Source organism: Erithacus rubecula (genome assembly GCF_903797595.1).
Source record: "Erithacus rubecula genome assembly, chromosome: 8".
NCBI lineage: Eukaryota > Metazoa > Chordata > Aves > Passeriformes > Muscicapidae > Erithacus > Erithacus rubecula.
This window is the reverse complement of record NC_136659.1, coordinates 23,671,843-23,688,246: the sequence shown is the minus strand read 5'-3', so window position 1 is coordinate 23,688,246 and position 16,404 is coordinate 23,671,843. Positions and strand designations below refer to the sequence as shown.

General features: G+C 44.5%; 1 protein-coding gene across 14 annotated transcripts in view; it reads right to left on the bottom strand.

The window, feature by feature from the left end:
- Positions 1–3,703: 3,703 nt before the first annotated feature.
- The window catches only part of BIN1 (bridging integrator 1), a 91,471-nt gene continuing 78,770 nt past the window's right edge, over positions 3,704–16,404 (bottom strand). For 7 of the 14 annotated variants that reach the window (XM_079311617.1, XM_079311624.1, XM_079311626.1 and 4 more), the window contains 5 exons: positions 14,030–14,122; positions 13,153–13,263; positions 12,254–12,355; positions 10,971–11,021; positions 3,704–9,264 (listed from right to left, as the gene is read on the bottom strand). In XM_079311617.1, the coding sequence (XP_079167743.1) occupies positions 9,157–9,264; positions 10,971–11,021; positions 12,254–12,355; positions 13,153–13,263; positions 14,030–14,122 (465 nt within the window). In that variant the 3' untranslated portion in view covers positions 3,704–9,156. The remainder of the gene's footprint in view (positions 9,265–10,970; positions 11,022–12,253; positions 12,356–13,152; positions 13,264–14,029; positions 14,123–16,404) is intronic. The other 7 variants (XM_079311622.1, XM_079311625.1, XM_079311628.1 and 4 more) reach the window with 1 other exon arrangement.

Below are 16,404 nucleotides of genomic sequence, written 5' to 3'. Positions count from 1 at the left end.
GAAAGCATCAAATCCTCTACTAGTGCTGAGCACAGGGAATTCAGCTCTGATGCTGAGTTTAATTAAATAGAAATATGAACTAAGAAAGAAGGGCTAATTAGATAGAAATGCAGAGTTAGAGGATGTGAATACTGATTAACCTAATAATAGACAATAATGCTGATAAAGGGAGTTAAATTGATTGTTTAATGGATGGAATGATCTATAGTATATAATATATAAAGTACTTAACAGTAAACATTTAATTACCTCTTCAGTTGCATTTTTCTTTACTGTGTGCTAAAGTGCTTCATAAAAGAGTTATTGGATGGGAGTAATTTACAGTCCTGCAAAAACATCTGTATTTTACGGGAAAGAGCAACAATTTATCAGAGCCACAGCAGAAAGCCTGAGACACAGTGAGCAATGCTGGGAGCTGCCAGATAGGGCAGAGCAAGGCAAATTAAATACCTGTCCTCCTGGTATGGTACACCACAGCCTCTGTGGGGCAAGAGGCACAGCCTTCCCTGATGTGCTTCCCACAGGAAGGAGGGCTTAGGAAGCAGAAGATGGACATGACACTTCATGAGATGAAGGGAAACTTGTTGAGGATTTAGGGGGTCACTTGTCACAGAGGAGCAAAGCCAGCTTCTGCCATGTGTTATGGGGAAAGTTCTTAGAGGGCTGGAAGCATCTCTGGTTATTGTGATCATCAAGTGCAATGCCATGGCCCAGCCACTAAAACCCTGTGACTGCTCCCAGCGCAGATGCTCTCAGTTTGAGCTTTCCTCACATTTCCCCAGGGGAGCCAGCCAGAAGTCTGGCATACAGAAGGTGTTTTTCAGCCCCTCAGGATGTTTGGTACTGAGACAGGGAGCTCATGGATGGCACAAGTGCCTCCATGTGGCCAGCTCACTCCTACAGCAGCATCGCCCTCAGCAGCAAATGCAGCACTTTGTGCAAAATCAATAGTCAGGTCTCTCTTGGAGGCCTCTAATAGAGATGTACAGAGGCAATCCTGGACATTAAAAAGAGGAAGTCACTCCAGGAGGCTCTCACAAGTCCCGGATTTGGAGATAGGAGAAATTGCATCTGTGGCACAGGGCTTTCTGAACATGCCTCCCTTCTGCTGTAATAGGCATGATTGTGCCCATCACAGAACATGTCCTAAAGGGGCACATGATCATGTCCCTTTGGGACACAGAACAGGCTTGCACCCCTTACTGGCACAGTCACTCCTGACTGAGCAGCAGTCTCAGTCCTATCACATTCATTTCACACCTTGGGCTGTGTCACGTTGCTCAAACAATGAAAACATGTGCAATTTAATTTTTATACCTTGCACTCCTGCTAGAACTTTTCTTTCTCCTACTTCATTGCTAAGCAGCTGGGATAAAGGTGATCACTGGCACTTGATGGAGTTCAGCCTTCTCACTGGCAGGGTCACTGGTGGAGCGGATTTGCTTCCTCATCACTTGGATTTCAAACAACAGCCTTGCTTTCATGTCCTCGTTACTGCATGGCTCTGTCATCTCCCGTGCCTGTGCAGCATAGGTGGCAGCTGAATTTCTACATGTTAATTCATGAGGAAGTGCTGAGACAAGCAGAGCACCTGTGAAGAAGTCAGCTTCAGTAACAGGGAGCACAAGCAAGACATGAGATAACACCAGTGCCAGGAAAAGGAAAGCTGATACTAGATTGGGGCTGTGCCAGAGTTGCCTACCCAATTTTGATAACTAACAAGTTCCCTTACACATCTATTCATTCCCCCAGCATCCAAAGAAACAGTCTCACCAAAACCTCTCAGCAGCACATCAGAACAGCTCACAGAGTCCTGGCAGGGGCCTATGCCTCGTCCAGTGAGAAGTGATGCCTATTCCATTACCTGCACCACAGGGCCAAGGAGAGCAGCCTGGCCATTAACTGCCTGTGATGAGCTAATTAATCACAGGCACTTGCTGAATTCCTGTTCCCACACTGTTATTAATGGCTCGGTGGATTGGGCTGCACAGCAGAGGCTCCTGCACCTGCTGAAGCAGCAGCTCTGCTCTGCACAGGGCACAGCTTCACCCAGCCAGCAAACAGGAGAAACTGCTGACTGCTGGCCCAAACTCCCATCGTCTCCTCAGCACTGCAGACTGACTCCTAGCTCCACGCTGGGGCTCAAGCTTCCTGTCAGTGTATTCCCAGGTGGCATGGGCTCCTACTGAAGGGCAGCCCTGGTACCAACTTGTCCCTTCAGGTGGGCATGTCATGGATGACTGACACCAGTCACTGCCAGTCCACTGCAGCACAGAATGCCCTGGCTTTCACCCTGCCCACCACTCCAGCCTTACCTGTGCCACGTGTCTCCTCCATGTCAGAGGCTTCCTTGTCCAGCTGTGTTCCCAAAGGAAGCCCATCTTCCCTCAGTGTGATGAGGTCCACTGAGGTTGGACCAGGGCCCCTTGAGCCTGATCCTGCTCCAGATGTGCTGCCTGAGTTTATGTGCCCACAGCCTGCATGTGGCAAATGACACCAACCGTTTCTTGTTTGGATAACAGAACATCAGAACATCACTGGGAATGAATTACACAGATGAGAAGAGACTATGACAATGATTTACTGACTGTTCCCACTTGTCTGTCTTTGCCCCTTCCATTTCCTTTGTATTTTTTGATGATGGGAATGAAAGGGTGTGAGGCAGGACAAGCAGAAGTCTTGCACAGGGTGCCACTGGGTCTTGCTCCTGCCCTGTGAGCTTCCATCTGCTGCAGAGCTGGCCCAGCTCAGCCTCACAGGAGCCACCACACCAAGGCAGAGCCTGAGTCACCAACTGCAGCGATGGTTCCAGGGGCACAGCCTGACTCCTGCTCTCCCTCTACCCAAAGTGTGACTCAGGTCCATCCCAAAGCCATAGAGGTGAAAGGCTAAAAGGCACTAAACCCTCCAGGCTATCTGGAAGCCAAGGAATGGTGCCAGCACAGCCTAGCCAGCTCCCTGAGCTAGCTTTGGGGCCTGTGAAGCTGTAGCCTAGAGCAGTGGGCTCTGGCAGTCCATCCATCAAGGTGCTAACTGGCACCAATTTACATCAGACCCCAGCCTGGGTTTTGGCCAGAGCTCATTACTTACACATTGAATCCCACGTGTAGCTGTTCCAGGCCTGTCTGGGATCAGGCATCCAAGGGAATGGCCCCAAAAGCAGTCAGCTATGAACTGTGAATCCCTCTAATCCTGTCCCTCAACCCTTGTGGCTGATGGGCACAAACACCCCCTTCCTACCTACAACAAAAACATCCAATTTAAAGAGAAGAACCCAGAGCCAGCCTGGGAACTGAGCTCACACAGGTGTGGCAGCAGGCCAGAAGGAGCTGAGAAAAGCTTGGCCAGGAGCTGCAGAGTGCCCTTGTGGTGTCATAGTCCCACTAACAGACTTGCCTTAAGGAATGAAGGTCACATCACTTTGGGGTCAGTAGCCAATAAAAAGCACAAATCTCAAATCCTTCTTTAACTACATTAATTTGGCATCACCATGAACTGGAACAGAGATGGCTGCTCTAAGAGCTTACTCTGCTGCAGTAAGGACCAGCATCATCCTCTCCATCCCATGTGATTGTTAAAGGTGCCTGGACACCAAACATCTATGAAGCTACTCACCTCTGTGGGAAGAAAAATGTCCTGAACTGTTTCAACTTCTTTATATAAAGGTAGGAAAAAAAAAATACAGAGAGAAACTGACACAGGATTTAGGATGACACAAATTATATTTCTGAACATCACCAAGAAACAAGATGGAACAAATTCATCTAGTACTTGTGGAACTGGGCATCACAGCTCTAAATACAATGGGAATTGTTCAGCTTTGTTTAAACAAAACAAAAATTAATTAAAAAACCACTCAACCCCCAAACATGTTTCAGGTCATTGTGATTAAACTCAGAGACTGAATTAACAGAAGGAAAAGAGATTGCTAATACACTGCCAAAGTCGTTCCCACTTAATTCACCTAAAGAGAAGCAATAAGCCCAGGACTGCATCTGGCAAGTTTCAAGTAGGGACCTTCTACATGAAATGCAGACTAGGGTCACAATTAGCAGAATAAGCTGCAAAAGGAGGTGAAGGAATTACAGCCACAGGTCACATCAAAGTACAAGCTTATACAGACCAGTCTTCACAGCTGCAGTTTCTCCATTTAGTTTCATAAGCGAAATTTCCAAAAGAGCCTTTTAATTCTCAGCTCCCATGTGTCAACTAGACCCAATGCTTTGTGAGTGCTGGTGACACAATTCAGCTCTGGGCACCACCCAGGACTCCTTTCCACCAGGAGTTATGCAAAAAGGTGTAAACCAGAGTGTGCAAGCAGAGAGGTACCAGGTGTGATGGTATCTGTGTGGCAAGGAGTAGCTTCCCTTTGGCAGCCCAGACAACTGCTGTTGCTTGTTTTCCTGTTATCAGCACTATCAAGCTGCTTTGTGTAGGATTTGCTTTGTTTGTGCATCTGCTAGCTTTGCACTTTTTAGCTGGTGAGACATGCCCAATGCTGCCATCATCCTCAAAGAGCATGGAGAGGCTGGGGAGTGAGAGGAGCTGGAGAATGGGGACAGTGCTGAAAGACACACAGGCTACTGAAATCAGAGGTGACTGTGTTAGATACACACAGGCCTTGTCTGTGGGAAATCCACAGGTCTTCCTAGAAAGGGCTGAGAGACACCTCTGCATCCTTCAGACAAGGATTTTGGGGCACTGACTGCACAACATCCAAAAATATCTGTGGCAGAGCATTGCACCTGTCCTGCACAGAGCAGGAAACAGGCAGATCTGAACTCACTGGCAGGCAAGAAACACCTGTGACTGACTGAACATACACATCCTGCCATTCATATTTTGTTCTCAGCCCTACATAGTTTCTCCCTGGAACTTAGAGGTGAGGGAGTCAGTGCATCAATCCAGAATGAAAAAGATAATGGATAATCCCTCCATCCTCCCCCATCTCCTTGGCCTTGGGCCTTTTCCCTCCAAGAGGCCACTGCAAAGCCTCATTGAGCTGACATCCCAGCTCCAGGTAGAACAGGAAGCCCTCACTCCTGCTCCAGGTCCCCTTTGACTTGGGGCAGTCTGCCTTGGCCACGTTCTTAGGATAGCAGGACAGGAAAGGGTTCTGCAACAATGAACAAAGCTGCAAGGATTGTGGCACAATTCACACAAAGCAGCACCACCTTTGGGGAGCTGGAAATAAAACTGCACAACCCCATTTACTGTGTCAACCCAACAGCCAAGCAAAACAAAGATGATAAAAGCAGACAGCTGAGGAATGCCCATGGAAATGGTAGAGTATGTGGGAGTCTCACCTGGAACACCACACTCTTCTTCACCCTTGGACTTAATTCATTAATTCTATCACATAGATATTTTACTGACACAGCTAAGGTAGAAAAATAGGGGAAAGCAATGCCTTATTTCTTTCTTATCAGTTGGGTAAATATTTTTTCCCATTTCATACTATGATTAGGCTCAAACTGGAGTAGTTTCGTAAATCTGTAACCAAACTGAAGCCAACAGAGCAAGAATGTCTTTCTGCAGGACCAGTCAATGGCATGGGATGAGAGATGCTTTTATTTTTCACCCAGTAGAACAACCAAGTTTTTCTAGATTATTGTTCTTGAATATTATTGAATGGGGAAAACCGCAGCTTTGATGGGCCATATACCAAGTAATTCCTGAAATGTGTCCAGTGTATCTGTCAGTGGAGCAGAACTGGGCTTCTTTGGATTCTCTTCAGTGGATAATGTATTTGCAAAAAAATACAGTTTAGAGTTAACTGAAACCAGTCATCAGATTAAGAAAAAAGGCAAAGGCAAAAAGACTATTAAAACATTTTCTTTCAGCATTTTCAAAACAGAAGGTTTCACATTTTTGCTTCAATGCAAGTTGTTACAGCCCAAGACATAAGTTTGTTAAAAAGTTAAAATGCAACCCTAGAAATTAACATTTCATTTTGATATGAAAGGATTTGTTTGTTTCAATTTTTCCCTTTTTCATTTCACTGAGAAAATGGAAGAAAAAAATTGTCTCAGGTCACCCTTACATTTTTTCTCAGATTTTTCAGTTCAGCCTGCAAACTGAAAAACCAGGTGGGCACAGCCTACTTGGGAGCTTACTGTCTCTATTTGAATCAATCTAAACCAAAGAAAAGGGGGAAGTTCGTTTCACCAGGTAATACCAACCAGAATCAAGGTATTTAGGAGATGTAAAAACACTGAAAATGGGAGGAGCCATGGCTGTTTACAAGGGGCTGAATGACCCAGGAGACAGATCTCCTGGCTCTAAAGAACACTGCCATCTCTAAGTTTCCTGCTATGCCATCCTACTTTCACATAAGGCAATTTATAAACTGTGGGTCTGATCCTGCATTTTCAGAACCTGACTGAGATGTGCTGACACCACTTATCTGTGAGCAATGCAAGATGCAGGTAACCCACCCTAACCTGCTCTAAGCAAGGGGGCCTGGGGGTTTTGGGGTTGGGGGAGGCAAATGGAGAGAGACACAACACTCTCCCCACCAGCAACACTGGAGCATCACTCACGTGACCTGAAAACAACATCCCTATTTTGCAGAGTGCTGCCACTTCTGCAGGGACAATACAGTACTGGATAGTTGCTCTGCAAGCTCAATAAAATGAAAAGGCCTTACAAGGATCTTTGTTGGGACAGTCATCTGGTTCAAGCACAGCAGAGGACAACAACAGCAAAAAAAAAAAAAAAACCCACAATAAATTAGGTATCAGCACAGCTTTCTAAATGGTCTAGAACAGTTACTACAAGACAAAAATCACAGCTCTGGTAACTTAGAATCTTGTCCTTTTTTTAAAAAAACAAAGCTATTATCCACAGGTTTTGCATAAAAATAAACATTTTAAGCTGACTGCATTATGTTAATTGGATCAACCCGCTTTTTAATATATATATATTTCTATGTATATTTAAATGTATATTTTTATATGAATAATCTTTAAAGGAGTAATGGGAGTCACAAATGCATAAAAATAGATATTTTGAAAAACAAAAAAGAGTAATAATAAAGACAACCCTGATGAAAAAGGAAAAAAAAAGTCAAACAGGGCAGTATTCTAAAGCAACAGCTCACCATACTATAATTTGTGGAGTCCAGTCCTGTATTGTGAGCAGTTACTCCTAAATACTATTGGGGTTTCTAACAGTGATGCAAAATAAATTCCTGCACATTTTTTTTTCTTTTAAAAAGGAGAAGGGATTTGGATATATAGGACAGATTTAATGCCTGTTACATTGCTGTAAATAACTAGCATGGATCATCTCCCAAGCTGAAAGCAGGAGGAACTCCAACAATGCTTGCATCTATAAGAATATATTTTCTAACCAAAACCAGATCTATTCCTCCAAACTAAGTTGTTGGTTTTTTTAAAGAAAACACACATTTTTGCCCTACAGTGTTTTTCTTGTTTTCTACAAATAATCCAAACAGATTGGAAAAGGTGAGATCTTCAGTATTCTGTCAGCATTTTGTGCAGCTTTAACAAAAGCCAACTCCTACTAGTTTGGAAGATTATTTCAGAGTGATCCTGAGCACAGTGTAACCTCACTGTTAAAAATCCCTTCAGGGCAAAACAATCATGGGGGAGAAGGAGAAGCTGTAAAAAATTAAAATAGCCTGACTTGCTTGCCAGCTACATCAGTATTCAAGTAAAGTTTGTAAAGTACCTTTGTGGGACTTTAGAGTCTTGGAGAGCCAGACCGACTTATATTAACAAGTGTAATATGCACTTAGAAACAGCCTTGTCATCTGCTTGTCTAAACTAAAAAAAAACAAAATTCAAAAACAAACAGAAGCAAAGGAAAGGTAAAGGAAAGGACTCAGCATCAGTATTAGACTGCAGAGTGTCTTCTTGACACTGACTTTGATATTCTTGCCTTCCTTTCTAATACATTACAATAGCATGAAGTCACACAGCCATTTTAAACGAGCATTTCAAGAGTCCAGTTTTTGTAGAGGTTAACTTGATCGTCAGCACAGCACTGGAGAAAGCTGATCTAACCATATTTCACTTAAAAAACTCTTCAAAGGAAAATAAGAAATACAATTCCACAAAAAAACAATGCCAATGAAAAGCACAGAAAGTAGGTTTTTGTTTTTATATCAGTGTTTTCTCTTTGATATTCTTACAGAAAAAAAAAAAAAATTCTTCCCTTATCTCTGTCTTTAAAAGCAAATTTTCTAACCAGTAGATTTTATAGCTATTTTCCATCTACACGAATCTAAACTTTCCTGAAACCACCAATAGGTTTGGGTTTTTTGGGGGGATAGGGGATGGGGATGTGTGTGGTAGATGATTCCCTCTCCTAAATTTCAGAGACATCCAAATGGCATCTATTTGTTTTTGTCCTGTTTCTCCTCCTGAATTTGTCCATTCCCCTTAGGATTTCACAGGCCAACACTACTGTGAGAATTTAGGTGTCTGCATTTGAAAGAACTTTGGACTGAGCAGAGCTTCACACATTTCACCTTCTTCATGCCCTTTCCATGTAGTTTCTTCTATCTTTACATGTATAAAATCACAGTTTATGTAACATTGTTTTAAAGGAAGAAAATAAAATACACACACACACACACACACATACTTTGTAGTGGTGAACTCTATACACTAAATCTTTTTTTCAACAGCATAACAGAAAGTTTGGCCTATTGTAGGTTGAAGATGTAGGGGAGGCTGAATTTTAATGGTTGCCATGCAAGCCACCTTCAAGACAAAACAGATTAACCCACCCAAGAACAAATGCAGCTTCTACACTCAAGCCATTCAACAAATACTGCCTTTCCAGGAATCAGACTGACATATGACAATTCAGTCAATGCAGTACTTGAAGAACTTCACTGAGTTGCTTCTGCATCAGTCCTTTGAATCCAAATGCTGTTTAAACCATTGGGGAAGAGGGTATCTGAATTGCCTTATTATTATTAATATGTATATATTTCAATAACACTTTGAATTTCAATTAACTTCTGAAACCTTGCCCTTTGAGAAGAACACACCCTTTAGGTTGACTTTTTTTCAGGCTTCTATTCCTTCAAAATTCTCTCTTCTTTTCCTGTTGTTCTTTTTCAATTATCTACCAGAAAACTTGCTTTCTTCCAGCAGAAATGTAGCTGGTGGGCTTGGACTTTCACTGCACCCGTTCTGTGAAATTCTCAGGGAAAACCCCTCGGCATTGGTCCAGTTCCTTATGCTGGATCCAGTCAGACTCCTTCACACCCATCAGCCATCCTTCATCCTGGAGGAGAAGACAGATCAAATGAGGGAAAGATGTGAGAAGAGATTTTTCTTACACATTGCAGGCCAAGGAGGTGTCAAGGCATTACCAAAGCCATGCTCTTATTTGGTTTGGAGACAATCCATGAGGAGGAGAGGGGAGAAGGAAAAAAAAATGCTTTTGTTTATTTTTAAATAGAGAAAAGGCTACATCCCACCAGAGTTCATACCAAAGCTCCCATATGATCCAGACTGTACAGACACAGTACAAAATAAGCAAGTGTAACAGAAACATGTCATAATTTACACCCACTGAAGCAGGAGAAATTCTGCCAAAAGAGACTCCAGAGCTACAGGATGGGAATCACCTATCTCACCCTTCACAAGGCAAACATGAGGAGTCTAGCATTCTCCACAGCCATAAAAGAGAAAGGCACCTCCAGTGTAATTCACCCCATTCATTTCAGGTACAAGTCTTTGGAAAGGAGGAATCAGCCCCAGGAGGTGCTCAACCCTGCCCCAGTCAGAACACCAAGATGACTGGCATTTTAGAGGTGGTACAGGCAAAATGAGTCTTGTTTGCTATGCTGAAATCCTGACCTAGGGGAACTGGGAGCTGAGGAACCCAACCCATTTTCCCAAAACTCAGCAGTCTGTTTGGCATGATGCAAGGTGAGGTTAGCAAAACTCCCAAGTTTTGGCTACATGTGATTTGGGTCCCTCAATAAGGTCTTCCCTAGCCTCCAAACTATACATCTATGAACACAGAAGAATTTTCACTCAGGCAAAAGGAACCCTGCCTAGTAAAACCTGCTCATGAGCAGAACCAGACTTCCCACCCTCTACCTGCAGGCTGTCTGGCATTGAGATTTCTGCTCCATCCTAGGCACAAGAGGGAGAGATTTGAGGTATTCAGAATATTCAAGGTGGGAGGGCTGCACTGAGCTAGCAGCTTAGGTGTACAACCACTCTCTGCATGCCTTGGAGCTCCCCTTCAGCATGCACACACCCCACTCATCTGCAGTGGGAAGCCTATGGGTTTAGAGTGCAGCATGAGGCACGAGAGCTGCACAGCTGCCTGAGCCTGCAGGCTCACTCAGCCCTGACTGCTGCCTTAGACTGGAACATCCAGGAGATGTCGTGGGGAAGACACGAGATGGGAGCCCAGCTGCAGCAGCCAGCTGCAGGGGCTGTGGAAGGATTGACATGCCATAAATCAGAAGACAAACAACGAGGCAGAAGACACAGGGCTCAAATGTCTAGAAGGCAGCTTCCAGCTCACAGCACATCAGGCACAAAAGCTCATCCATTTGCACACAGGGTTGTGCCATACAGCATGCATGCATCACTCCCACCACATCCTGCTCTGAAGGGTCTCCTCAGCTGTAGGGATTAGACACAAGGACTCAGATGGGGCCCTGACAATTTTAAACCACATCATTTAAAGAGCCAGCTTAGAAGTGTTGCTGCCTTCAACTTTTTCTTCTATCAAGAGAGGTGAATCCAGGCCAACAAACTGACACCTAGCTGTAAGGTAGGGATGTGAATCAGTCCAGTATCCTAAGCTCCCTCCACTCACGTGCACTGTTCATGCACATGTTAACAGCCAGCAATTCCTGGCTGGGTATGGTTGAGGTTAGGAAAATGAGCTGTAGCACAGGATACACTGTAGAGGGGTTAGAGGGCTTCAGTGCAGCTACAGTCGTGTTAGCAACACTCAGAGCTCACCCTCTGCAGCTTGGAGAGTCTCGAGTTCATGGCTGCTGCACCCACATCCAGCTAAAGTGCAAACACAGCGCGTTGAAAAACTCTGGTCCAAAAACGCCACCTGCTCCACAAACGCCATCTCCTACCACTGAAACTGGGGCAGCTGACACTCACTTCCCATCCAGAAAGCTTGCTGAGAAAGAAATGCTCACAAATCCTTGTGCAGGGCAGTCCCACCCAGTGGGGAGTCTGAGTCTTAGCTTCAGAAGGAATCAGTTCCTGTTCCCCAAAAACCTTTTCTCCCCTAGCTGTGTGGGAACTGTTGGCATTTTATAGCTCCATTTCACAAGCATCACCATGATCCCTGATCTGCCTCCATAATTCACAAAGCCAACAGCTGGCCACAAAGAAGATCCACATTTTCTGAGTTAATGAACTATGTCACCTCTTTACCTGTTGTGGAATCTAGATTTTATCTGAAGTTGGCCAAACCCAAAGAGGTGATGACTGCTCAATCAATTTGGAGAATTCTCTTTCTTTTCCAAACAGAAACCTAGAGATGTGAGCACTACTTTTATAAACTCACCACCTCTCTCAGTCAAAGTAATAAAACTGCTGCAGATTGCCAGCTGGGTGCCCTCAAACACAGAAAGTGAAGAGGACTTACTCAAGGCTTCTAGAAATAGCTCAAATTAAAGACAAACATGACCAAGTAAACTCAGGTTAAAGATGAGCAGCAAGACTTATTCTCTGGAGCTGAGACCTGCTCTAGCCTTTGATTCTGCTGCCATCTCCTGACCAAACACAGTCATTTGGAAACAGCCACTGCTGAGCTGAAGTGCAAGATATCATCCACTACCAACTGCTTTCTCAGAGCTTCAGCATTTCTCAAAAGAGAAGAAAGCACCATAAGGTACGAGTCACTTTTTTCAATGCCACAGTCTGTGCAGTAGTGGTCAGAGGGAATGTCCATCAAGTTAAGGGGCAATGAGGAAGCTAAATATAGCTCTGTTGGGCTCCCTGATCACTGTATTGGCTCAAATGTTCTGACAGGAACAAGAATCCATGGCTACTCCACATGCTTTATGCAGCAGAACATCTCCACTGTCCAATAACAAGCAAAGTCCTCCCCTCTGTTGCAGGAAGCCAATCTCAAGCTCAAGGACAACCGGCTCTCTTGCCAGCTCCCAGCCACAAACTAATGGCTCAGCATCCAGCCAGCCAACTGTTAGTGAAGAAAGAAGCAGCTCAGGAAACCCCCTGGGCTCCACCTGGCCCAGGCTGACACTGCCTCCCCCACTCACCTGCTCCTCAGGGTTCTCAAATGGAATCACCAGCACCACGTCCCCAGCCTTCAGCTGCAGCTCGTCAGTGTCGGTGGCCGTGTAATCGTGCATGGCCTGGACCTGCAGGGACAGCACAGGAGCACTTTGAGCACCACAGCCTGTAATGCCACCTGAAACCAGACTTCATGTCATGAGCCTCCTGTAATTCCTCAGGGCTTTGCCATTCTTCCACTTTCAGAAGAACTCGCGGAAAAAAAATGGGAATGACTACAGCAATGTTCCTACAGTAAGATGCTGTCAATTCTCACTTTTAGGCCATGATACATTTGTGCTTTCTCCCTACCACACTCCCTTATGCACATTGAATCTGTGGCTTATCCTCACCCAAAATCACTCCTTCCTCCACATCATTGCTGCAAGTCATCTTTGGCACATTCAGAATACCCACCCAAATTCCCTGTCTAGTCCTATACCTTTCTCTGTTAATCCTGGCTTTCTAACTCTGTCAAACAGAGTCCTCCATTCCTGCTGGTGTTCTCAACTCTTCTCAATTTGCCACTTGCACTGAAGTTTAATTTTTCCTGTCAGGAGCACAAATTTTATCCACTATCCAGAGTCTGTGACTGACATCACCATACCACCAAGACAGAAACCACTGCAGCAGAGAGAACAGATTTGCTGCACAGTACAGCAAAGATACAATACCATTAGGTGCTGATGCTCTTACATAATCCTTTGAAACATCTGGAGCTGCATGAAGCTACACTGCTGGAGAGGAAAGTTTATCTCTCCTTCAATATCCATTCTGCCTTTCAATATGGACTAGCCCATGGCCATGCTGAGTGAAAGCTGTTAATGCTTTAGAGGGGAGAAAAAACCCTCACCAGGAACTCGATGTCACACAACCACACACTCACCTTGAACAGAAATCCTGGGGGCATGTCAGCTCTCTCAGATGAAGCAGCTCCTTCCACTGTGCCATTGATGGTTGCAGGGAAAGTTTCCACAACAACAGCAGGCAGAGAGCCCTGGTAGGCAGTGGCAGACAAGGAAGGGAAAAAAAAGCCATTGAGAAAAGAGAATCCAAAACTGAAGCTCCAAGTCTACCCTGGAGGATCCAGACCCCCAACCATCCAGTGGTTTACTGGGTTTTCCCAACACACCAGTCAGCAACAAAAACACCCCAAGGGATAGCAGAGGCAGCAGCAAGAAGGCAGGATTGGTGACTGCTGTCTTTCTCTGCCTAAGGCTGCAGAAAAGCAGGGATGAGTTAGAAGTTTCCTGAGACCATAATGCCTGGCATTTCCCAATGGCTGTGGTCACAATGCAATCTCACAGACTGGAACAGACAACTCAAATGTGAGCAAGCTGCCATGAGACAGGACCTACCCCTGTCCCCTAAAAGGACAGCAGTGTCACTAAAAGGAGGAAGCCTGGATATTCAGGAGACACAGCCAGAGCCCAGAGGACAGGGTAGGTAAAGTAAATGGCAAGCAAGGGGGAATCCAGCTGACAACACAGCTTAGGACACAGCACTGGCTGTGGCCTGACTTAATAACATGGGTGAAAGGACAATTCTTTTACTGAATTTTCCAGCAGAACTTCCTCCCTAAGCATTACAGAGATAAAATGCAACAACTAAGTCTGATCCATGAATAAGAGCATTGCAATTTCTCTGGTGGCAGGGATGTGTTTTTCCAAGCAGCTACACAGCTCTTTTCCCAGCCCAGCTCCCACATGTGCTGTATAACAAAGTGATGGAGAAAAGGGATTGCTGTCCCTTGAGGTGTTTACCGGTCCTGAGTCAGCTTCAGTTTTAGATGCTTCAGCTCCAGCTGCTGCTTCAGATCCAGCTGCTTCAGCTCCTGCACGAGCTGCTTCTGCAGGCTGCAATACAAAAGTCATCCCAGTGGGAAGTTATTCTCATTCCAGCTACACGTGTGTGCAAGTGCAGCCCAGCCTGCCCAAGTGCTCTGTGCCACTGCCTGAGCCATCTGCTGAGTAACAGGTGAGACACTGTAGGGTCTGCCTACATATGTCTCCCCCTTTTTCTGCAACTGGAAATCCCAGCAAAGCCAGAATACCTCAACCCCAGCCACAAGGTAGGCAAAAATTCAGAGGCAATCAATGAAACACCAAAAATCTGTGTGCCTCTTCATGATTTAAACTGCAGACCTACTTTACACACATAGTACTTCTTATTAGATCTAGACTGCCACTAGTAAGAGAATACAAGTTCTCTTGCATGCCAAAGAACAAGGATCTCACCATACTCTACTTCCAAGGATCAACAGTCACAGAATATTCAAGTACTCGCCCACTCCCAGAAAAAAAACAAACATGGTAATAATGTGTCCAGACATGGAATTTAGTCCAGGCCCATCATCATGCCATTAGCCCTGAATCAAACAGGACACTGTGCTACTTTCACTCCCTTCAATTTCAGACAGACCCAAAGAGTTGTGAATTTGGATTCTGTTGTGAATATTCTATTACTAAGAAGTTCCTATGGATATTCCAGATGGGGTGTGTAACACATTTGTGTTGATGGGAAGTTTTAACTGCACAAAACCTGCTACCACCAAGGAGATTCAGTATCACCCACAAATCACTGCCTGGCAAAGACTGCTCTAAAATGCCTGGAGACAGGAGTTTCTGTGCACAACAAAAGACCAACCAAACACCTATGGCTTCCAGCTGTTCAAGTTTTTATTCTCTTCTGTCTGGCGTCATGTTAACTCTTTTCACACAAAATACAGATGTTCATTTTCCCCTCCCAGAAATTGCAACAATGCAGGAAGTATGTTGGATCTGGTAACACCAACGCTGCAAATCAGCCCCTTGGGAGACTGGCTGGGAAGCATCTGGGAAAACTCCCAAGATTTGCCATTTTTAATACATGGGAATACCAGCTTTAGTATGCCTCATACATTTGATAAAACATATGTTGTCCTGCTTCAGCTGCTACAGGGCTGTGTTTAGGATTTAGGATGAGAATAATATTGCCAACACCGATGATCTAGGTGTTGTTCAGCAGTGCTTACACCAAGTCAAGGACTTTTCAGCTACTCATGCTACCCTGCCAGCAAGGAGGCTGGGGGTACAAGGAGCTGGAAGGGAACATAGCCAGGACAGCAGACCCCAAGTGACCACAGTGATATGCCAAATGTATAAACTAGGGGAAAATCTGAGCAGGCACCACTGCTCAGGAATGAGCTGGGGCATCAGTCAGCTGGTGTTGAGCAATTGTTTTTCATTTGCCTCACTTGGGTTTTTTTTGGGATTAATTTATCCTTGTTATTTTCCTTTACATTATGATTATTATTTTGTTTTAATTAAATTGGTCTCATCTCAATCCACAAGTTTTCTTACTTTTACCCTTCCAACTTTCTCCTCCATCCCACCAATAGGAGGGAAATTGAGTGAGTGGTTGTGTGGTGCTCAGCTGCCAGTTTAAGTTAAACCAAGTCACATGTACCCCTGAATACATATCCAAAACAAGGCCTTGTCCAGGTTCCTTAATGTTGTAGTTCTCATAGTCCTACCTTACAAAAGCCCAGAGCAAAGCAATCACCATGGCAAACCTCAAATGTACACCCATATGGATACCAGCCATGCACTAGCAAAATGCTCCAAGCAGCATTCTAATAACAGCAGCAATAACAAAGAAATAAATCCTTGATTTAATAAAAATCCATTACTTTACCTTCAGCTGCTCCAGTGGTGTCATCTAACACACGCTTTCCTCCCCTATCACATCCTTCCTCATGTCTCCCCATCACCATGTCCACAGGCCTTTACTGCCAGAAGATACTACAAAGAGCAGAGCTGTTCCCATCCTACAGGATTCCCTCAGCAGCTTTGGTAAATATATGCATATGAAATGCTACAAAGGATTCTCCTGTTTAATTGGATTCACTCCCAGGTTTTCATTTGGGTTCAGTGAAACTGGAACTGGGACAGATGCCAGGCCAGCTCTATCTGACCAAGCATGGGTTTTATAAGGACAAGTGCAAAGGAGCACAATATGAGGGTTTGGGTTTGGTTTTCTTTTTAAGCAGCTAATTTGCAAAAATAGTATTTAGTAATCAGAGAAACTGAATCTAAATTAATCTCCTGTATTTCAAAAAGGGCATTTTTATGTCAGCTACTAAGATTTTTATTTTATA